Genomic DNA, 23,259 nt, shown 5'->3' with positions numbered 1-23,259 from the left:
TACGGAACTAGATTATACATCTGGACAGGGTCATCGGCAATAAGATCCTCCCATCATCAAAATCATATCGACTTGTGGAACAAGTTAAATATGAGCGGACTTTATATATTATAATGATATTATATATTATATTGTCAGAAAACTCTGCAGTGATTTACTTACAAGAATGTCCTGGAGGCTTGTAGACTCGACGAAGAAGCGAGTTTTAATACACCACATGACTCCTGCACTTTCGCCTCCTCCAGTGTGGTCAATCCACGTCTAGGGTATGTGCCAGATACTGTAGCCACAAGTCAAAACGATCCACCCTAGTCTTTAAACAATTTTTCCAGTTGTCGAGTTCCACCATATGGGTGAATTTCCTACTTAGAATATTTGCCACCGGTGCAAAAAGGAAAGAAGAACGTATGCTTCTAGTGAGCAGGGAGAAATTTCGTAAATTTTCTATACTCTATGAATTACTTTATTCTTAACTGTTCTACAATGTATTCATCCACTCAATTGTTGGTCAATCCCCCACAATGAGGGTCAGCCACAGTTAACAGGAGAACAAGAACAAGAAAGAAGAAACCGGTCGACGCCAGCCCACCACAGCGGCAGTCGTTGCTCTGCCTACAAAACTTTCTATACCAACCCTCGACGACCGAGGCAAGTATGGTCGAGGAATCGGCCGTAGTGGAACGGTCTCACAGCCCGCCCCACCCGCAACCCAGTCCGAGGTCTCTCGGCTACGGCGCGGCCGTCGTCTTCGCGACCATGACGCTTATCATCGTGCTGCTCCTACTGTTCGACGAGTCGCCGCGGCAGCGCCTCAAGACCGAGCCCTTCTGCTGCCCGGACGTGGTGAACCGCGTCTTCGGCGGTGCCAACCTGAGTATCGATCCGTGCCGCAGCATCTTCGGCCACACCTGCTACGCCTACGTGGCCGGAGCGCGGGAGGACGACTACCGCGTGGGGAGCCCACGTACGGGACCCTTCTACGACAGCGAAACGCCCAGCGCCGACACCGATCCCGTAGACGGCGTACCGATCACCGAAGCCGGTAGGGCGGTCGCGGCCTACTACCGCGCATGCGTCATCTCCGCCGGCAACGCCTCGCCGGGAACGTCGTCGGCGAGAGCGCTACTCAACGTCACCGCAACCCCGACCAACGCTTCTCTAACGTCTCCAACTCTGGTAGCCGTGATCGTCGATCTGTCGCTCCAGTACGGACTGCCTTCCGTATTCGAATTCAAGATCGGAGGAAGCATGGCTTCCAGGCCGTACTTCAACGTCTCAGTAGCAATGTCGCCCAACGCCGCCCCGCAGGCATCGGGCCACTCTCAGGCTTTTGTCGAGACGATAAAGGCCGACGCGCTCAAAGTCGTCAACGAATATCTGTCGTCGAAGATAAGCCTGCAAGAAGTGAACGATTTCCTCGGAGACGTAGAAAAAGGGAAGTTGGAGGCGACCGAGCTATACGTGAAGTCCTTGACATACCTCACTCCCGACGTCACCGCTGCCGAGTGGGGAGAGATCTTGCGCAAGTTCCACGTAAGAGACCTCGACAACTCATCCGTTTTCCTGCAGGTGACGAAAGAAACGTTTGCGGACACTTTGAAGCCGGGAAACAGGCCGCGCACTCTGGTGTCGGCTCTGGTTAGCGCGTCCGCAAATCTCGCGCTGGACGTGTTTATAGAAGCGAACGGCACGGATGCAAGGTCAAGGACTTGCCGCCAGCGCGCTAGGGAGCTGCGGCCGCTCTTGATCTTAGATCGAATAGGCAACTCGCCGACTCGCTCCCAGAACGCCGCCATCCAAACAGCGTACGACTTGACGGCGCGCGCCGTGCTCGCCAAGGCGCGCGGCGGGATGACGAAGGACGACTTCAAGGAGCTGCAAGGGACACTCAAGGAGATGACGCTGTTGTTGCCGCCCGACGTCGTTCCCGGAGACCTGGCCGTCCCCACGATGACGCCCGAGTACGCGCACGCCGAACTGGTCACTCGCGCCTACTTGATCAGGGCCTGGCTACACCAGACGTTTAGCCTGGGCATCTCGCAGGAGTACCTTGACGGGTTTCACAAGAACCACGTGACCGTCGAAGGAGGCAGGGTGATCGTGCCCACGTCCGTCTACACCGTCATCTCTCTAGGCCAGGTCAGCGACCCCGTGGTCTTGATGCCGACGATGGGCGTGTACCTTGCAGACGCCCTGTGGGAATACGTCTTCGAGACCAGCTGGAGCGTCGAGAGCAACGCGACCCTGAAAGGCTACCGCGACTGCATCGAGAAGAACAGTCGGTCGTTGATCGAGTGGCCCTCCGAACTCCTCTGGCTGAGCGTCGAGACCAGTCTGGAGGCGAGCAAGGGACCCGACTGGGACGCCCTCGTGGACACGGCCGGCACGTGGAACGCGACCCGAGGCCAACTCTTTTACATGACCTTCGTGCATTACGTGCTGTGTCGCTCGCCTCACAGCCGGTACCCGACCTTCGGCATCGACGTGGACGTCTTTATGTCGGCGTTCGAAGACTTCTACCGCTCGTTTCGGTGCAACACCACGGTGTCGAAGATCACGGGAGCCATTTGCACGCTCCACCTTTGAACGACATTGAGTCGGCTTTTGTACGTGCTGGCAAATTTCCTTGTACGTTTTATACGTTATTTAGCTCACGTGGAAGAAGAAAACAAGAAGAAAACATTTCTGGTGGAAGATATGGGGGAAGACCTGCATGCACTAAAACGGACGATGCGACGAAAAGATTGAATGAATGGGATTATATATATACACAAAGCGACAAGCTCAAGGTGTACCTTGTAGCTGTGCAAGCAGACATATCGATATTAAAACACGTGCATCGGAATATGTTGCCCGCAAATGTAAATATCATATCGCCTAACCCGCAGGTGCATATATGCATGCTCCAACACACGCAACGAAACGCATCGACTGGAATTGTACTCGCACACGCTGCATTTAGGAACGTTCACTCGCAGTAGACATTTTTAAATTGATACTCATATTGGAAGAGTAGCGCTTTAGCGGCATGTATGTAATAACACTGGATTATTAAGCATATATGTACGTCGCTGAAGACGGGCTTTCAATTTATTTTGCGCACTACTGCCAGCGGCTGTGCTACTAGTGTGAACGCGTCAAGACGCAGATATATAATATTTACGACGCGGGCGGGAATGCTTAATTGCTCTTCCTGTCGACGTTGTCATACTCCTCTTAAGAACGTCCTTTCCGTTGGTCTTCTCTGGAACCGGTAAAACTGTTTTCATTACGCAGTAATATGCGAAAAAAAAAAAAAACTAGTCTTATAAACAGTTGTTGGGTCATGATAAAAAAAATTCAGAGCAAAAAAAGCATCCAGGGATGTGGAAACTATCATAGGACAGAGAAACTATATCAAATAACAATATAATCAAGACGAACTATACCCTATAACATTTAGATGTCTACATTTTTTAGATGTCTACAGTTATGTGCAAGGCCCACCACGTTTACTCGCATAGTGCGAGCGCCGACTAATGTTGGCTGCTGCTATAGCTATCCGCTCTCATAACAACGCAATAGTGTTCTACTACGACTCTGCCTTGTTCCATTAGGTGTTTCGCATACTGCGACACTTCACCCAGGAGAAATTTCCCGCTATTTCTTTCGGTCTTTTCATATGGGGACAATGGCGTAGCCAGGGAGGGGGGGGGGGAGGATTCGATCCCCCCATCCCCCAAAATGTTTCAATTTTGCATGTGTGTATACAAGCACACATACAAACCCACGCACGAACATACAAAAATGATGGAACGGCACTGCAAGGGGTGCGTGTGTGTGTAAAGGGGGGAGGGGGGAGGTATAAACCCCTGCGTCACACAATGGCGCTCAATGACGAAGTGCATGTTGCAGTTCTGAACTATGGCATATCGCGGCACATGCTTGCCAGGCAAAACGTGACGTTTCAAGACATTAGGTATGTTGGGGCGGAAAACGAAAAAAAAGTACCCCAGCCCGTGCCACATCCCATGAAACACAAAACCTCTTTAAAACCTCTTTAAAACGTTTAAAACCTCTATAAACCTCTATAAAACGTTTTATAGAGGTTTCGTGTTTCGTGGGATGTATAACGGGCTACGTACCGTATCAAGACAGTTAAAATTAAAGACAGTTAAAAAATTAAAGCTGGTTCTTCATTTTGTATTTGTTTCATGTGCCGTATCAATCAGTAACATGCACACATGAAGCTGTTGTGATTGACGTATGTACCCACCACTGGCGCAGAAGGGGGGGGGGGGGGATGTTCAAGTCCCCCCGGCTCCAATTTTTCAATTTGGCATCTGTATATATTACACGCATACATACAAACGCACGCACGAAATAATTTTCTGGCTACGCCACTGGTACCCACGTCACCCTGCTGCAGTCATTTTCATCCGTTCTAATAAAATTGGAGTGTAACTCGAAGCACTCCTTGCAATGTTTAGTGTTGAGAATGTTTTCGTATCAAACGAGCATTCGCTCCAAGAAGGGACATCGATGCCCAACCTGCAGCACGTACAGTGCGCGTTATCCTGATCAGAATCCACGTTTCACCAGTTCTGAGCGCGAATACCGTTACCACCCAGAACGTTCACAGCTGTGCTGCGACGGTATGAAAGGATGGAGCAAAGGAAAAGCTTGCCTGTTACGCAAACACGCCGGGATGACTGGGGCTGACAGGGCTTCGAATAGCGGCGGGAAAACGGCATGAAAGCACATTAAACGTGAACCGACGCGAAATGGGTGCCTTTCGTCCCCGAGGTTGCTTTCCGTTTCGGCAAATTTCGCCTGCGCCGTTACCTTTGTTCAAGCTGCGCTGTTGTGAACGCCTGACCGAAGAAGCTGGGCAGTCCGAAAAACTAAAACGAGAACTCGCCCTCATCCGGCGCACCCATCGTTATCAACAACGTGCGCTTTGTCAACGAACATGGCGCTTGAGGCAGCCAAGCGAAATTTGTGTTGGTAAGCTTGCGCAATCGGATATTGAACAGCTGCTGTGCTGCTGTCGCGGACCGCAGTGCCATCTATAACGACCTACCGGTTTTTACTCGCGGCTTTGAGCGCGCGTCTGAAATCTAGGTTGCCGGCTAAACACACTTGTTGCCTGTTCCCTTAGCTACGACGTCGAGCCGTTGCGGTGCTGCGAAGGCGAGGATCCAATCTCGGACGTAAGTGAACGATCGTGATTTTCTAACTTCTTCGTGATATTCCCGTGTGAAACTCAGCGCACTTTATTTTAAGGCAGACATCTCGATCGAAGTGCGTGCCTTCTGTACTCCACGTCTTGAAGGGAGTGTTTTTTCCTCGTTGATAATGCTTAAACTACGTAGTTTCGACCGTGTGATGTGGCGCGATGTAAACAAACTAGGTACCTTGAACCTAAAGCGTTTTAAATAGCCACGATCGGTGCGCAGTGTCCACTTGCGGATCCTGTGAGAGGAAGTGTTAATTGTGATCTTCCCTGTAGGCTGTCGAGGAAAAAGGCGACATGTCGGAGAGAACATTAATAATCGACACCGATGTGGGTGTGGACGACGCTCTGGCCATCCTCTTGGCACTCGCCAATCCTGCCAAGTGCAAGGTCCTGGCGATCACTTGCGTGGCCGGCAACGTGGAACTCTCCAGGGTTTACACAAACGTCCTTCGGATCCTCAACCACTGCAAGAAACTACAGGTTCGTTAACCTTCCGCCACTTGCTAGATTGTTCGTTACTTCCGTGTTTGAGGCTCTCCACAAAGCCGACAAAGCGTTTAGTTCGGTCCATCGAACGTATTGCGAAATGAAGATCATAAGAAGAAAATAATAATGAGAGTGGCGCTTGTCGTAATAACCTGTGAGGAGAGCGGAAGCCAATCGAAATCAGATTTCATTGTATGTAAAAGGCTACGGCAGCTGTTAGCACAGCGCAAGTGCATTAAGGTCAAGTAGAAAAAAAAAAAAAAAAACTACTGATTGTTTCAAAATGAAATGCTTGTTCTACGAATGTTTTGTAGTACCTGTTCCCTTGTATACAAAAAAAAAAAAAAAACGGAAAATGCAGGGACTTGTGACTTATCGAGCAAGATCCCCGAATTCATAATGTGCGTTTAGTAACCTGCAGAAGGCATTGTGAGGACATGTGGTGTGTGTTTCAGCCTCACGATTGCAGTCTAGTTTCATTTTATAACCTCCCTGACGTCATTATTACTACACTACAGTTGAAAGGCACCAATTGCTTTCAACTGTAGTGTGCTTTCCCTGGCCTAATTGTTTGTTGGATTCATTTGGTTGTATCCAACAAAGAAACGAGCCCTTCGAAAAATTCTCCTTCTTTCGTACACTGATTGAATGAGTGTCACTCACCCCGTTAATGGCAAGGCAATCGCCGGGCAGATTCCAAGGGCGGATGTATCGGCCTCCCGAAACGCACCACGAAACCGCGGACAATTTAAAGTAGGCCCATTCAGGTTGTGGTCGAAAGACCGAGTCAGAGCCAAGAGTTGATAACACAAAAAAATATATTCTCATTTAAGGCAGTTTAAGCATCACACAAGCATGTACACTCGGCTGGTATCAATTACAACTCACAATCATAGGCGTATCTACCAAGGGGGCTGAAGGGGCGCTAGCCCCCACTGATAAAAGTTAGGGGGTGCAGCCCCCCCACTTTTGACAGTGGTTATTGTCAGCTGTAGAGTGAGAAATTAACAAGTGAGGCAAAGTTTTGCTTGAACGCAACAATCACGTAATTATATAATAAAACTTGTCCTACGATTCTGCTGTGAAGACTGTCTTCCGTGTCTCATGGCCACGCACTGTATGGCTCTCTGCGGTGCGGGCTGCCTATGCGACGCTTTCGCACTTTGCGCTTCAGCATTGCAGAGGAAGCTACAGCTCAGCAGGGGCTCTATAACATTAGAGCAGTCCGTCATCATTTTCTTTTTTTCTGCCTGGCCTGAGATTTATGTAATCAGCGGCACAAATACGGGCGGGAACCAGTAAACGTTTTGTGGTTCGATCAAGCACTTTTCCTGTTTCAGGAAGTTTAGTTTCTTTCTTTGAAAACGAATAGCATCGCCGCTGCTCCATATCCAAGCTGCCCTGAGTTGATGAGTGCTTAGAAGTGTCGAGTGTTTTAGTTGTGCTGATCCAGGAGATCTAAAAAAGGTTCCCGCTTTAGTCTCCGATTAAACTGCTTCATCTTGCTTATCATGTGGCAGCCTACAGCGATCGCGGCGGCTCGTAGCAAGGCGATAAATAAGGTAGTTGACATGAGCACATTTGGAAGCCCAGCTTTCAAGTTTACTTCGTAACTTGATCTACCTAACCAGGGAGATGATCAGCATCCATGGCTTTCTGGACTAAGAAGACTGCCCACCTGCAAAGGCGGGCAGTCTGTTCCTAATGCTCATTTCTCTCTTTCCCTTTTTCTCAGCAAGAATGAGTTCACAGAGAGTAGTATACGCGCACAAACAGCTCAACATCGCTTCACTACAACTGAAAGTATCTATTATACGCATATGCGTCCATCTCGTCCGCTGCTATAGGTAGCCGCTGCCAATGTGATTTGAGGGCAGCCTTCTTGAATTACGTTCCAAATGACACACTGTCCGGCTATTCCAAAAACGTTGTTATTGTTCAGCATACTAATGCGCTGCTTATTGTGCACACTTCATTTTAACGCTGCGAGTTTTCGCGGACTTGTGACATCGCGTTACAAGGAGGCGATTTTATGACACACCGAAAATTTTTGACGAATAGCGAACAACCAATGTTCAACAATATGCTGCACAGAAAAAAAAATTGTTTACGTAGTCGTGCATAAGTGGTCATTGCGCGACGGATCACTTACACGTCATTTGTTGCATCGTCGTACGAGCAGGTGCTGTGAGTATGACCCAGAAAATTTCGACCGATCATAAACGGCCAACGACCTATAAGGAAAGAAACACTGCGGGGTAGTTTAACGTTATAATCACCCACATCTTTTCAAAGAAAATTTGAGCTTACACAGTTTACGTAGGCGTACTTAGTCGGAGGGGCCCAAGAGGAGGAGTAAAGGGCCACTTCCCCTCTTTTCACGCCGCCCCGCCCAAGCTGTGAAAAGTAAGGGGGCAAGGAACGACGCCTAGTATGTAAATTTGTAGTCATTCATAAGCTTGTATAGACAATCAGCTGAATGTAGTTTCCACGAATATTAAGCGACAGAACTTGGTCTTCTTCGGAAAGACTCTTACAGTGAAAAAATTGGCACTTGGCTTATTCTGAAGACTCCTGCGAACTACCTTAATTGTCAGCCACATGCTTCGTTTAATGAGTCATAGCAGGTTCTTCATACTCAATGTATTTACAGCGCCAAACTGAGGCTGCCAAATTTGCAAATGGAATGTTCAGATGAAAAACAGGTTAAATGTGGCTGTACTTTTTAATATTGACGGTACTTTTTCCATAATGTTATTAAGCACAGCTGAGTTGCGGCCCAGCCTGCACAATCTGTTTGTGCAGCGTCTTCCTTAATTTCAGACAGCAGTTTGGAAAAGTGTTTATAACTCTGTATATAAAAAAATCACGTCAAATTGAGAGCAAATGTAGTTCTCTCTCTCTCTATTATATATATGTGTGTGTGTGTGTGTGTGTGTACGACTGACCGGGTGAGCTACACTAGCCCCTCCCACTCGCGAAGAAGTTGGTACGCCACTGCTCACAATATAACTTAGATGGTGCCTAAAACAATGGGAACAAAACTAACAGATCACATGCTACAAATGCAATCACATGCATTACAACCTATTCAAGAACACTTAAAGCCTTGAATATTCATCAAATGTGTCCAGTCCTCAGTTCTTGGAATGGAACTTGAATGCTTCTCTTCCAGGAAACTCACGCAAACTCCAGTGCTGATCGTCGTTATTCCCTTCACTCACGTAACTTTTCACTGCTCACACTGCATCATCATTGATTCTTCCAGATCGACGATCGACTGCCCGCACAACATCATAAGACACGACTTCTTTGGCCGACGGAACCATACCCAACATCATCACCTCTGGACCGACTATTGCCTCTCCGTCACTGCACGCTTATATCTCCTCGCTCCTGGGTTCTAGAAGCTTCAAGTGTCTTCTTCGGCGTGCAGCACAGCCAAAGCTAGGGAAAGGGCGTGATTCTTCTCGCAGGTTCCACTCGCGCTGGCATCATGCTTTCTGTCTTGATGTTTCCAGACTTTGCCAGGAGTTTGATCTGAGACTGCTGGTTGTCGGCGGCCGTTTCGAGAGGGGAAGGAGGCGCGCTGGCACACGTGCAGTGTCTATTGATACTTGTCTTTTTTTCGTTGCACGCGCTCCGTTCCGGCTAACCGCTGGCGCCGGGATTTCGTGTCGTTTTAAATCGGTGACACGCACCAATTAAGCGCTCGTTTGTGACAATGAGTAGCTTCTGATGTGGCACAATATTAGTTTGCGTTGTGCAAGCGAATAAAAAGGACCTAACGTGCAGCATTTTGCCATTCTAGCTGTACAAAAATATGGCGACCTTAATTACATCTGTGCGCGCCACCTACAATAAACGAACATTTTTGCCACTTGTCTCCATTCCAGATACCGGTGTACCAAGGCTGCAACCGGCCGCTGGTTCAGAAGACCATGCACTGTACTGTGTTCCACGGACAAGACGGCCTCGGTGGTGCCTCAGAAAAGTGGCCCCTCCCCACCGATGACATGGAGCCCCCCAAGGAGCATGCCTCGGTTGCCATGGTCGACATGGTGCAAAAGCACCCTGGTGCCTTGACACTCGTGGCCATAGGTCCCCTCACCAACGTGGCTCTTGCACAGCGGCTCGACCCCACGTTCCTCAGCAATCTTAAGGAGCTGGTCATAATGGGTGGGACGTTCGAAGGTTAGCAGAACAGCATATGTGAAAACGATGGAGACACACAGAAAAAGGACACAGGACAAGCGCTGTCAAACAGTTGAAATTTAATGAACGAAGTTGAACGCATGAAAAAGCAACACCATGCGTGCACAGGATTCTAGGTCACGTAAAAAAATTTGCCAAGCGTGTGTACCTCACAATCTAGTAATGCAACGGAAGGTTTGGATATACTACAGTCATCACGCATAATTTCGATGAAGAAGGCTTCCGCAAGTACCCAAGCCCCTTTATGTTTGTGCTTCAAGATAATGTCAGTGTTATGAAAAGAAGGATTGGACCGCCTATGATCTGCCGTGAGCTGAAAGATGTGAGGTTGCGAGGTACACATGCTTAGCAAATTTTTCCCGAGACCTAGAATCCTGCGCATGCATTGTGTTGGTTTTTCGTGTGTTCAGCTTTGTTCAATATATTTCAGTTGTTAGACGGCGCTCGTCCTGCGTCCTTCTTTTTCTGTGTGTCTCTCCTGTTTTCGTGCTGGTTTTTTAAGTGTTTCCAACTCGTCCACCTTTCTACCTTGTGGCAGAACAGATTGTTGGGCTAGGCAGTTTCACATCGCTGATAAGGAAGATTAGAGCGATAAGAACACAATGTACTCTTTTTTTTCTTGTGTGTTGTCTGTCCATTGCCCTAATCTACATTATCAGCTACCCACCGCGATAGCTTAGCTGCGAAAGTGCCACGCTGCTTAGCTCGAGGACGTGTGTTCGCATTTTGATGGGGGCAATATGCAAAGACACTTCTGTGCTTACATTTAGGTGGCTTTTATAGAACCCCATGTAATCAACATTAATGTGGAGTCCCCCACAACTGCGACAATCATAATTATATTCTGGCATGTAAAACCCAGAATTTAATTTGAAGGCTATATAGTTGAAAAATGATGAGGAAAATAACGTCAGTGGGAACATTTGAGTAGAGTTGGCTTTCGTCTCTCCTTCTGAGCCTCTGGTTGAAGTGAACCCTCAAGGGAGTTCATATACAGTAGAACCCCGCTGATACGTTTTTGAAGGGACCGTAGGAAATAAACGTAAGAGACGGGAAACGTAAGAGCCGAAAAACAGGAAAAACGGCAAAATATTTAGTGGTACAGAATTTTATTTCAATTCTTACGAGCAGCTCGAAAATTGGCGCGCTCAGCCGCGATCTAGTCGATGGATAGAAACGCGGAGCTTAGGACGGCCTCATCCACAGAAATGTAATCAACGTATGTGATTTTTTTAACACCAACAGCTGTAGGCATGAAAGAACTAAGCACACGCAATCACGACCGGCGCGGTGAGTCCGACCGCGAACCGCACGCACGACCATGCGAGCTCCAACCAGCTCGAACTCCTCCCGTTCTCCGACAAATAACGATGATGATGAGTCTACGCCAACGCGATGGCAGAAGTGAATGCCAATCTCGAAGGCCTTGCTTTCGCAAGCAATTACGTCATACACGCCATGTTTCTGCAATGCAAATCTCAGAGGCTATGCTTTTGCCAATAGTAAATGCCAATCTCGAAGGCCTTGCTTTCGCGAGCAGTTACGTCATAGATGCCATCTTTGCAATTTGAATCTCGAAGGCCATGCTTTTGTTTGCATCAATTGAAAGATTCTGTTGCTTGCCCCTCTCATGCGGCTAATATTACGGTCAAACGAGGCCAAGCTGCGTGAAAATGCACCATGGCCGCTCTCTTTGGTAGTCACTCGGTCGGCTCCGGGCGCACTTCGCGACGTATCATACGGGAACGGTCCGACAGTTATGACGTAACAGCGGGGTTCCCAATACATTGTATCCTATGGGAGCTATGCCGGGACCGGCGGAAAACGACGTAACAGCCGGGAAAACGCAGCAGTGAGGAACGTAACAGCGGGGTTCTACTGTAATTGCTTGTCCACAGTGCAAGCAATTTATTAGTTTTAGCACTTGCTATAACTGAGCCAAGTACTCTAAGCATGTGCAGTGCTGAGCTGTCTTAAGACACGCTTAGATTTCCAAATCTTTCACATGTGCTGGCATAGAACCATATTGGTCACGCTTTTCAAGAAAAGACAGCGCAAGTCATAACACTTGTTGTTCTTGCGCAGGTAGAGGAAATGAGACGGCCACCGGAGAGTTCAACTTCACCTGTGACCCCGAGGCTGCTAGCGTTGTTCTCAGTGAGGCCGAATGCAATACGAGGATCGTGACCTACGAACCTTGCCAAGGACCACATATTGGACTGGGTGAGAAGAGATTGTGCACATTTTGCATTTTGTTACTAAGCCTCGTATTCACAAATACCTATATGGAACTGCTTGCAAGAGCAGCTACTGGCCGATATTGAGCATGTTATTGGCAAAGCTGGTGTGGAAGTGCAGTAAAGTATGCCGTCTGAGTGGCACAAAAACTCATAAATTCTTCAGGATGTTGTCTCAACATCCATATCGTCTAAAAAAACATTCCCGAAGGTGTGTACTCCCTATAGTATCAGCTTCTATAGTGAGGGTTGGCTTTCACAGGTGAACAAATATTTATCAGTAGAGCTAAGAAAAAATGTGTTAGAAAGGAGGGGGGAAAAAAATGAAAGTATGCATTGGTTTTTAGGAGAATGGAGAAGTAGTCAGTATTCTACAGTACAGTAGCAGGACATGTGTAGTACTATTATTGGATTGTAACATGTTGCTGATGTTATAGTAAAACAGGTAGCTGTATGATGCTGCGTGTCTAGCGTAATTTTCTCAGATGTAACATATGGAAATCAGGAGTTCATTGTTCAGAAAGTTACAGATCTAGCATTGGCAGTGCATCACGTTAGACATTTGAGTTAAGCACCAGCCCTTCTTTGCAACTTGTGGAAGCTGCATGTCTGCCAACTGTAACCTTGTGTGCGTGTCTCTAGGACTGGTTCGAAAACTGGGTGGGCGGACCATCGTTGACGGCACAGCTGGTGCGTGCCATAACCGAGCACCCGGCTCAGCGGCAACGGGAGGTGCTTCAGCGGGAAGGGTTCATGTCGTGCGACCTCATCGCTATGGCGTCGGTGCTCGAACCTTCACTCGTGACCCGATGCGAACGTCACCCCGCTTGGGTGGAGCTTCACGGCACCACAACACGTGGAATGCTTGTTGTCGACCGAAGGTGAGAGCAAGCAGACTTCGCAGAAAGTGCGGCTGTGCAAATGTTGCCGCAAAGTGTGCTGGTAGTAGTAGTAGTAGTAGTAGTAGTAGTAGTAGTAGTAGTAGTAGTAGTAGTAGTAGTAGTAGTAGTAGTAGTACTTGTGGTTGCACATCAAGCTTAATTATCATGGTGCTTTTCCCCGGAGAGGTTTCTTGCTTGGGAAAGACTTGGCTCATGCTTTCCTTGAAATTTCTCCCAACACTTACAGGCCCAGCATTAAGTGGCACCACGGAAAGCCTCCTCACGTGGAATTCTTGCTCCGCTTCAACATAGACGGCCTCAAGAAGTTGTACGCTCAAATGCTGAACTGAAAGAAACACTGTCGGTGAGTTTGTCACACCTCTGGTAGAAGCTCAACTTTAGGTCAAAATACAGTTGAACATCACCATGATGAAACCGCACCTGATGTGAAAATAATTGAGTAACGAATGTCAGTGAAGCGACACTGTCGTAGTGGTGAGACATTTTTTCATTTACTTCATTATATGCGATCATTCTTAAATGTGTGCTAGTTTTATCGAGGTTCCGCTGTGGTGACAGTTATCAGCGTCTCGGTGGTCCTCTTTTTCACGCGCATATTGAAAAGTTAAAATTTTAACAAATGTGTTATATATCTGTTGCAGTGAACATTGTGCAAAGTCGCGTCACTTTTCATAAATGACATGTCACAAAGACTGAACTTTTTGTTGCTGTGTTAACACGAGTACAATTTCCTGTTATGGTATCTGGAATCTATCTGCGTAAGGGTGCTTAAAAAACAAACGTTTATCACATCTGGTAATGTGCAGACCCTGTAACTATTGAATGGATGTTTAAAAGCTGCGAGGTATGTGCTATCGTGAGCAATATCAGCTGGAACACCGAATTCATAATAATAATTGCTGGGGTTTAACGTCCCAAAACCACGATATTATAAAGAGGGATGCCATAGTGGAGGGCTCCGGAAATTTTGACCGCTTGGGTTTCTTGAACGTGCACTTAAATCTAAGCGCACGGGCCATAGAATTCACGCTTATTCAATCATTACTTGTAATGTACTTATATAAATGCGACATATTGAATTGCCAGATACCTCTCCGCTTGAGCATTTAGTGTCATGAACACTTTTGCGCTTGCCAGCTGCATCTAGCTGCCATGAACTTTAAAAGGTGCATTTCAGTGTTCCATCTTGTAGTATTGCTCACGACTATACATTGCTTTCATACTTCTGCTGTCCTGATGAAGAAGTTGCTATCACCACAAATTTCTTTTTTTCCCCCCCTTAGCACTGCCACTGTACAACAAGGTCCACCGAAATGAACTTGCAAGATTACAAACAGCCAACTCAACGTGTGCTCTGAACGGATCACTCCGCAAGTGTTTCAGCCGCCGTCACTTGCCACAACATGCTGCAATTTGTGTTGTTGCCTCTTCATACAGAAAATTGCCATTGTTAGCGCTAACGCCATTGTACTTTCGCTTTTAAGAATGTCACAATCTCTTTATTTCTCTTCTGCGCTACAGTCGACGTCCGATTTCCCGGACCCTCAAGGGACCGCGAAAACGTCCGGAAAATCGGGCAGTCCGGAAAAACGAATGCACGTGAAAACGCACATTTTTGGTAGGTATTTTTCGCTGACGGAGAGGGTCACAGCCGGAGTACAAGATTCCCATAGCAATTCAGCCAATGCATTGTTTAGGTGGCTCTGAAAAGAGCCGTTTATAAAAAAAAAAAATGACGTGGCCGGCCCTACCTCATAGGTCAGCACTTGGGCGCAAAGAAGTCGCTTATTTTCTTTTGCACGGTCCACTTGCCCGCGATTATATCTGCCTCAATTTCAGTCAACGTCATGTTGCCGCTGTACACCAATGACAGTGTCATCAGTGCTCGCATCAACTCCGTGTTCGTTGGCTGTGTAGGAGCTGGCTCTTCGTTCTCGGTGTCGGCATCGGAATCCTCCGTAACTTAATGAATGATTTCGTCATCGGTCAACTCCGCACATAGCTCGAGGTCTTTGTCAGCGTCGGCGAAGCCCTCAAGGGTTATCTCGGCTGGAATCAACACGCCGCCAGCGCGCAGATCGTCGAAGGCAACGTCCGCGGATGGCAGTTCGTCATCGTGAGCCTACGAGGTGGCTTTGTGCGCTTCGAAGGCGCGGACAAAGACGAAGGAGCAGTCGGTGCCATTGCTGTAAACGGCGAATCCGCTAGACGAAAAGCGCAGCACGAAACAGCTAGGAATTCGGTGGATGATGAAGGTCGGGAAACGTGATCACTGAAGGTAGCGCGCAGCAGCAAACGATCAACCACAGACACGACCGCAGAGCTGGCACAGCTGACAACAAAACACGTGAACGAACACAGTGAGGTTTGGCTTGGCTAAGCTACGGCTGGCAACGGATTGACACGTGCGGTTTCGAGGTTATGGCAACCGCGGCGCGGTGCGGCCATGAGTGCGGCGTTGCTGCTGATGCGCGGGTTCAAGGATATGAAAATGAAAACAACCAAAATGGCGGCGTCGGTGGTGACTTTGGGTCGGCGGTTAACAGTAAAAAGTCCGGGAAATCGGATGGCGAAGGCTATAAGCGTCCGGAATTTCGGACTTTTTAATACATTGACTCTACGGGGAACTTGACGGTGCCACAGATGAGTCCGGGAAATCAGGCATGTCCGGAATTTCGGGCGTCCGAGAAATCGGACGTCGACTGTATACCGCTCGCCACCTCTTCTTTGTGCGGAACTCCCGTCTGCCGTAACTACGGCGCAGTAAGAGGGGGAAACATGGTACTACTTGAAAGTCACATTGCTGGCAAGGTTCTTTGCTGATATCCTAGACGATATAGTCATACAAAGAGTACAAAACAAAGTATACCTTGATCTTCAATTACAGTGTCCACTCTTAGAGGGAACACGCGGACGGCCGGCGGTCCGCGGAGCGCTCCCGTGGAAGCGCGGAGCTGCCGAAGGGCGGTTCGTGTCCCGCGTCTGCTACTTGTTCGCCCCAGCGCTCGGCGCGGCGGAAATTCTATATTTCTACGGGTAAGAGCTTTTTTATCTTTGCATCGGGCATAAAACCTTGTCAGTTATAAAATGCGGCCGGCTGGTGCGAGCAGCATGTAGTACTACTTGAACTTGGGCTAGTCACATTATGAGGGAAATTGCAAAAAAAAAAAAACAACTCGACAAAGAGGGAACAGAACAGCAGCGCATGTCCTTGTGCTGTTCTCCTTTGTCGTTTTTTTGCGCAGTTCTCATTGCACTTACACTAGGTTGCGAGTGGCGGGCTTTGCTATCCTAGAATTCCACACTGGGGGCAGCTGCTTCTTGATACCCAGTGACTACAATGTACTTCCTTCTCGCCTTTCATTGTCGCAGTACTGATGTTTGATCTGGTGTGTAGACTGTTTCGGTGCCTGTATTAATTCTAAAGATATGCATGTGCATTGAACAGCTGTACTCAGTGTGAATGAAGTCCTCACTATGCGAAATTCCAATAGACAGCGAGTTCGTTAATCAATCAATGACTCCACGTAAGAAGGAAAGATTAGATAATGTTATAAAATGAGCATGACAACTAGAAGTGACTATTGTGGCATTGCTAGTATATTAATTTACTACCCAATGTATACAGTGTCACTAATAACCAATAGAAACATGTGGGTTGTTGGTAATATTGTGTTGAAAACCTTTCAGCTTATGCAAATGGGGGGGGGGGGGGAATGTCGAATAAGCAAAGGCAGTCTATAGCATTTCAATACAGTTGCACCAACATATGCTCAGAAGCTGCAATGTAAGGTCATCACAATAACAGTATTATGTACAAGGAACACAGCTAAGGCTTTTTTTTTTTTTATCATATGCTAACTGCACAAGGAAAGTATTGCTGGTTATAAACTGGTCTGGTTTTGATACCGAGCTGGTTTCACTAGAGAAAGAGGGAGAGCAGACCAACTTTTGGGAGCTGCAAGATCGGCAATTAGGTTGTTGCAAGTCACCATAGCAGTAACTGACAGTGTGACTTTACATGCCAAAATCACAATCTGATTAATAAGCCATGCTACAGCAATGGATGTCGACACAGTCATTTAATAAACAGGCATTCCTCAAACGCTTATGTGTAGACCAGAATACCATGCATGCCAAACCTGTCCAACTAGTGTGAGTAGTACAGTGAGAGGTCAGCTGGACCTGGATAATGTTGCAAATCCATTCCAATGCTATTCTTTTTTTACGCCTACTCGACATTCTGTTCAGCACTCTGCCTATATTGTCACCACAATCTAAGAACAAAAGAATAGAACCACGCAAAAGGAATCCTTATGTTATACTGGACCAGCTGCATATAAAGCTTGGTTCAGCACACAATATGCTACTAATGTATTCGGATCTCCTTTTGTTCTCTGTCATTCAGTTGCTTTGAGTGTCGATGTTGGAGCATTCCTGTGGGGCAGTTGAACACAGTTTTTGGTTCGTTGTTTCAGGGGAGGCCTGGTGTAATGTGCGATGAGTGTGTATTGGATAGGCAGGGCAGAGCTGGAGTGTGTATGAATGACGATACACAGATTGTTTATGCATTGCTACAAATGTTTACTGCAACTGAGATTGCGTTGGGTGATGCAGAAAATATTATGTTGCTCATGATGTTCTAGTTGCCGCTGTCACAGCTTTTTCACTTCGGGTGAAAACAGCACAATTTTTTGTAGGATTCGCATTGCAATGAGCCACACTTGTTTGGCAGTGGGTCACATTGTTTACAATTTTGAATGTTACAGTTGGCAAAGCGTCTCAAGTGGAAATAAACAGTGATGTCTGTAAATGCGACTGACAACTGCACTTAGCCATGCTTTTTATTTGGTGATAATGGGGCTCACAGATGTGCACTTGTTACTGGAACTGTTTTAGACAAAGCTTGTCAATTTTGAATAATTTTGCTGCGCAATACACCCAAGACCTGCAGTGTGTCTATGTATGAGGGCTGAATGAAATACCGGTGTTACCCTAAGAACACATGGCCAGCGAGCACACTCGCTTATTGGTTGTCAATTTGACTTTTTGCATGTTGCCATGTTACACATGCCTCTAGCATATTGTTACAGAGAGTGTAGCATGCTGCCGAATTTAATTTTTCTGAATGGGAAGCATGTTTTGCATTTGTTCACAACGGTACGAATTAGGGAAGTCATGCGGCTTCATCAACTGTTCTAAAAGTCTGCTTTCTTAGCAAGAGCTTTACAAAAAGAGTTGCTAGTGTGTCTATGCGAGTGCAGTATACTTATAAAAAAAAATATTGTTGAGCCAAGCACGCAAAACTGTTCACCAAAAGAGGTAATTTTTTTCGTCATATGCTGTTGCAGTCTCTTATTAAACAGCTAGAACTGTGAAACTACCCGGTCACATCCAGAAAACGAGTGCTAAAGAGACAAAAATAACACACCCACATAGGATAAAACAGAACAGGCTTTGGTTGTAAAATCTGATGGGAGGAGAGGTGGGTGCATCATTTTCAGCTTCATTTCAAAAACGCGTCATGCTCCGCATCGTGTGCTCCAGCCTCCCAGCTTCAGTCTGTCCGGTCTTTGCAGAGCTGGTGACGCATTCTGAAATATGTTTCGAAGTGCCTTTCCTCAACTCTTGTACTATGCCTTCGTCTGTGAATGTGCATTGATTAGTCAAATCCACCAACCCGCGAAAAAAGGCTGCTCACTCATATGATTGTTATGTGCACCATGAGTTGCACAAGGCCTTTCAGTGGGGCATTCTACCACAGTAATTTCTTGAAGAAGTTTAGTAGAAGTTTCAAAGCGTTAGCGCGAGGAGTTCAATGGATCCCTCTGGTTGTGTTGAACAGTGCTTTTGATGAAGCTCCTTCTTGTGACCAAGGCTCACTTCTTTTGTCAGAGCACAATTCCGGAGGTGATAACTACTCTGCGTTTTCACATGAAATGTCCCGCATTGTTTGTGATGCCGCTGGATACAGGTGTATCGCAGGCATGTTTACCTACTTGCTGCAGCACTGTCTCCTTCGAGACAAAAACAAAAGCATGCAGGCTCTCGTAGGACACTCAACTGTTTTCACAGAGCACAACACCAAAGCTTTCCAGACTGCGCTGTTGCAGCGATTGCCTGTTAGCAGCGCTTAAACCATGGTGAAGGGCCACTGAAGTTACACATGACCAGCATAGTTTTTGTATCCTTTCTTTTCTGCTGAAATGTTCAAAAGCATGCAAGAATGACAAGTTCCAGGGAAGTTCATTTTCAGGTGGGAATTGCAGTAGAGGCAATGGATGTAGTGTAACATATCCATCATTCAATTACGTCAAACCAATTGGATGCCTCTAATCTGATTCTCGCTAGAACTCCCAATATAGTGAGCAATACGAAATCCTAGCAATGAAATTGAGAGAATGAATCTGATAATAGTGTTTATTGCTGAGTGTATCAAGTTGTGCGTCTTCTACACTTATTTGAGCCTCCTCCTTTTAAAGAATTTGGTTGTGTAGGCAAATACTTTTTAAACAAAGATTTGCTCTCCCACAAGTCAAGGTACTAAGAAATATGCAGGCATGCTGTGCTGCATATAATTTTTCATTGTGCTTTTACAACAAACTCAGTCACAACCACATGCACACGATTTTTTAGCAATGGTGACAAGCGAACGGTTCTGTTGTGGTAGAGGGAAATTCGCCGCCACTTCTCATGTTGATATAGCAGGAGCCTGCCATGTTGCTTGTATATCACTTGTGGTTGCCACTTTACGGTGTTCCCACTTAACTATGAGCAACGTGTGTTCAGAAGATAACGTTGGTGTATATTATAAAGCTCATTTTTAAAAGCCAGCTACCACGTGTCATAAGTGATCAGGGTAATGATGACACAGTGCTCTAGCAATATGGAACTGCATTGTATGAAGTGTTACATCAATGCAGGAGTTCGGTACAGCAGAACCCCACTAATACGTTTTTCATGGGACTGCGAAAAGAAACAACACAGTAGCCGGGAAACATATAACGCGAACACGCGGTTCAAATTGGGAAGTGCTGCTAAAAAATAAAATGGACGCATTGCACACAGCTCTACCTCGGAAGAGTTCATTCATCAATTTATGGCTTAAAGAAGTCTTGATTAAAGTCGGGCGTTTCTTTCGCGCTTCTGCCAGAACATGACCGTTTTAAAGCACTTGGAAGGCCTTGTGGCAGTTCACGTTGCAAAACTCATTGATTTACCTCCTCGGCACATCCAGCTCAGCTACAGTCCGCAACATATCAAACAGGAACGTTTTGGGAACAACGTGCGAAAAGGGAATTGTAATACATAGGTGTGTGTCGATTCTTTGCTACCAAATGCCACAAACATTATACATGAGAAAATGTACGAGTGGAAAACGTATAAGCGGTGTTCTACTGTACTTGTGTGCACTGTGGCTATGAAAGGTCAACTGCTGTTCAGTATATACTTTTGAAGCATGCGTATGCGTTCTATACGGGTAGAACTAACAGCTAAGGTGGCCAAACCAGCATTGTGTTAATGCGACGTTTAACAAATTCCAATGCTAGTCTTGTTATGTGGACACCTGGGACTTTGGTTGAGGCCTGAGACTGCTTTGTGATGCCATAATTGCTCATATAAGATGAAGGCTACACTTATTTTGATACCTTCGTTCACTGAAGCACCAAGGCATCTTGTATTTACTCTGTAACAGACACGTTCGTGTTATCTTTCTTTACACAGCTTTGTTAAAGGTTGTGTGTGCCAATAATAAAAAAACATTAAAAACTTCTGTTGATTGTGTACATTTGTTTTTGGTGAACCTTTTGCTTGAAACACCTGACACACACAAAAGAAAAAAGAAACTAGAAATAGTACTCAGAGCTTCAGGCTTTTTGTTTTTTTTAGCCTGACATTTTGCAATTTGATACATTTTACACAGGAGCTTGAAACAGATTTAGCTATTTACATTAGGTCAGAAGTATTTCTGTGTGTAAACATACAACTGCAGATATATATGTATAGTATATGTTTAAACTTTCAGAGGGTTAAACAGCACAGCACTGTGTCGACTATATATACTAGTGTAGGTAGCAAACCATAATTCTGTGATGTGTGAAGCTCGGGCTCGCAAGATATTCGGTTCTTGGGTACCATGCCATGTCTTCTGATGGCAACTATACATAGCTGAAAACTGACACTCAAATTCAGGAATGCAGGCGATGCTGGATTAGTGAACGTATATACTACATTAGGTAAAGAAGAAAAAAGAATAAACATCACAGACGCGTGCGAGAACTGGTGCAAGCAATGCTCTTGTAAACACGACGTAACGTTGCATTCCGATAAGATTCGCAGAAGACCAGCGTAATGAATGCACCCCTCAACTCTTGGTCAAGGCTACACAATTCGAACACAAACCACGGCATCCAAATCTTCAAACACCATAAAGCTCTTGTGTGAGCATGTGCGTCTTTAGGAAACTGGCGCATGCAAAGATATGTGCACAAGCCAATCGTATCGACAAGCTGGGGTTGGCATGAGAGAACCATGCATTTGCCACGAGACACCAATACTTCCATTATTTTCGTTTTGTGCGTATGCACCGATCGGCGAAGCAGCTGCGGTGGAAAAGTTCAAGATTACCATGTAGGTGAGGCATGCTTCTTGTGTGTAACTTAACAACCTTGCTTAGAACCAGTGTGCTCATGCCACAGGCCCACAACAACTTGTGGCACGCACAGCTCCTCGCATTGTGGTCTCGAAAATTTTCACAGTTTCACTGCTCAAGAAGCTGAATCAGAACTTGGCCTTCCAGATTAACCAGTCCCCTTATCAAGCATATATTTTTTTAATATTCGCTAGTTAGAGGTTCTTATTGCTTTGTAACTAATACTCAAGCATCCGAGGCTGGTTGTAGCTTAACTTCACTGCAATAGCAGTGAAACGTTAGCGCACCAAATAACAGTCAGCTTCATACAAAATGAAAAGTTGCACAAAAATGACGGCCTGCACAAAATGGAAATTTATTCAATTGAAGCAAGAGAGGAAGCCACAATGTCCTGGACTTTTTTTATACCGCGACAGTTAAGTGATGGTCAGGTAAACACACGCTCAATTGGTTACTCATTATCTAAAAGCATTCACCAGTTCTATAAACTTTAGGGAGTCCTACTGATATGTGGTTCTTGAAGGTATAAAAACATTCGATGCGACGCTAGGGGGTATCATTATATCAGTAAGCGGTAAGCAGGCCACTTTTTTTTTTATTTTGTCCATGTTTGTTTAACAATAAAACCTTAAGCTTTTCACAGTTTCCCTGAAACTACATGCCAGTGTAACAGCAGCGTAGCCACTATTAAAGCGGTGCAGGTTTAAGCGTCCTGCAAGATTTATCAAATGTGTATATCTTGACACTGCAAGTAAGTGGTGAGATTAAGTGCTCAATATTCTTTAGTTAGGTTGGATGACCAGCATTAAAGGGGGCCAGGAATACTTAATGAATGAAGCAAATAAACTAGGGGTGTGCGAATATTCGAAAGTTTCGAATATTCGTCGAATATTACATTTGAAATATTCGTATTCGATTCGAAAATCGTGTATTCGAAAAGTTTCGAATATTCGATAACTTCGAATATTCGAAAAATTCGAATATGCGATTCGATTATCATGCATAAAATAACTCGTCTTCGACATTTCTGCTGCGTTCGTATCGCCGAAAACGTTGCCGAGAGGAGCGATAAATATCGTAAGTACACGGAGGCACGATATCTGCCTGCGACGAGCGCCCCAATACGTATGATTTATTGCTGGTGCATCTCCGACGTGCAGCGCTGTTGGCGATCATGTAACCGTACATTTTCAATATTATGCGGCCGTAACGTGCCGCACTACCACTCGTTCACTATGCGGGACCACTTCTGAAGAAAGACAGTGACCCACGGGACTGGTGGCGGACTGTAGGCACCTTCAGATACCCCAGTCTGGCAAAGCTTTGCCCCATGTAACTCCCTATACCAGCCACTTCTGTTCCAAGCGAGCGTGCCTTTTCAGTGGTAAAGGGGAGGGGGGTGTCTCTGTTAGAAGGGAGCGCCTGCTGCCTGATCATGTGGAGCAACTCATATTTCTTCATGATAACATGTATTCATTACTTTCATTGTGTCGTGATATTTGCTTGTATTGTGATGCGCATTGTGCTAGCCTGGACATTGTGTTCTGG

At 46.1% G+C, this 23,259-nt stretch overlaps 1 protein-coding gene across 1 annotated transcript; it reads left to right on the top strand.

Moving 5' to 3' along the window:
• Positions 1-4,936: 4,936 nt before the first annotated feature.
• Positions 4,937-14,570, top strand: LOC119389814 (inosine-uridine preferring nucleoside hydrolase-like). Its single transcript, XM_037657207.2, is given in 9 exon segments — positions 4,937-4,986; positions 5,141-5,192; positions 5,492-5,698; positions 9,601-9,898; positions 12,005-12,120; positions 12,122-12,142; positions 12,799-13,037; positions 13,285-13,401; positions 14,342-14,570. Coding segments are annotated over 8 exon segments (1,071 nt in total). The 5' UTR covers positions 4,937-4,951; the 3' UTR covers positions 13,388-13,401; positions 14,342-14,570.
• The last annotated feature ends 8,689 nt before the right edge of the window (positions 14,571-23,259 follow it).

This window comes from Rhipicephalus sanguineus, chromosome 4, assembly GCF_013339695.2.
Source record: "Rhipicephalus sanguineus isolate Rsan-2018 chromosome 4, BIME_Rsan_1.4, whole genome shotgun sequence".
Lineage (NCBI taxonomy): Eukaryota > Metazoa > Arthropoda > Arachnida > Ixodida > Ixodidae > Rhipicephalus > Rhipicephalus sanguineus.
The sequence above is the reverse complement of the archived record's forward strand: the minus strand, read 5'-3'. Positions and strand labels throughout refer to the sequence as shown.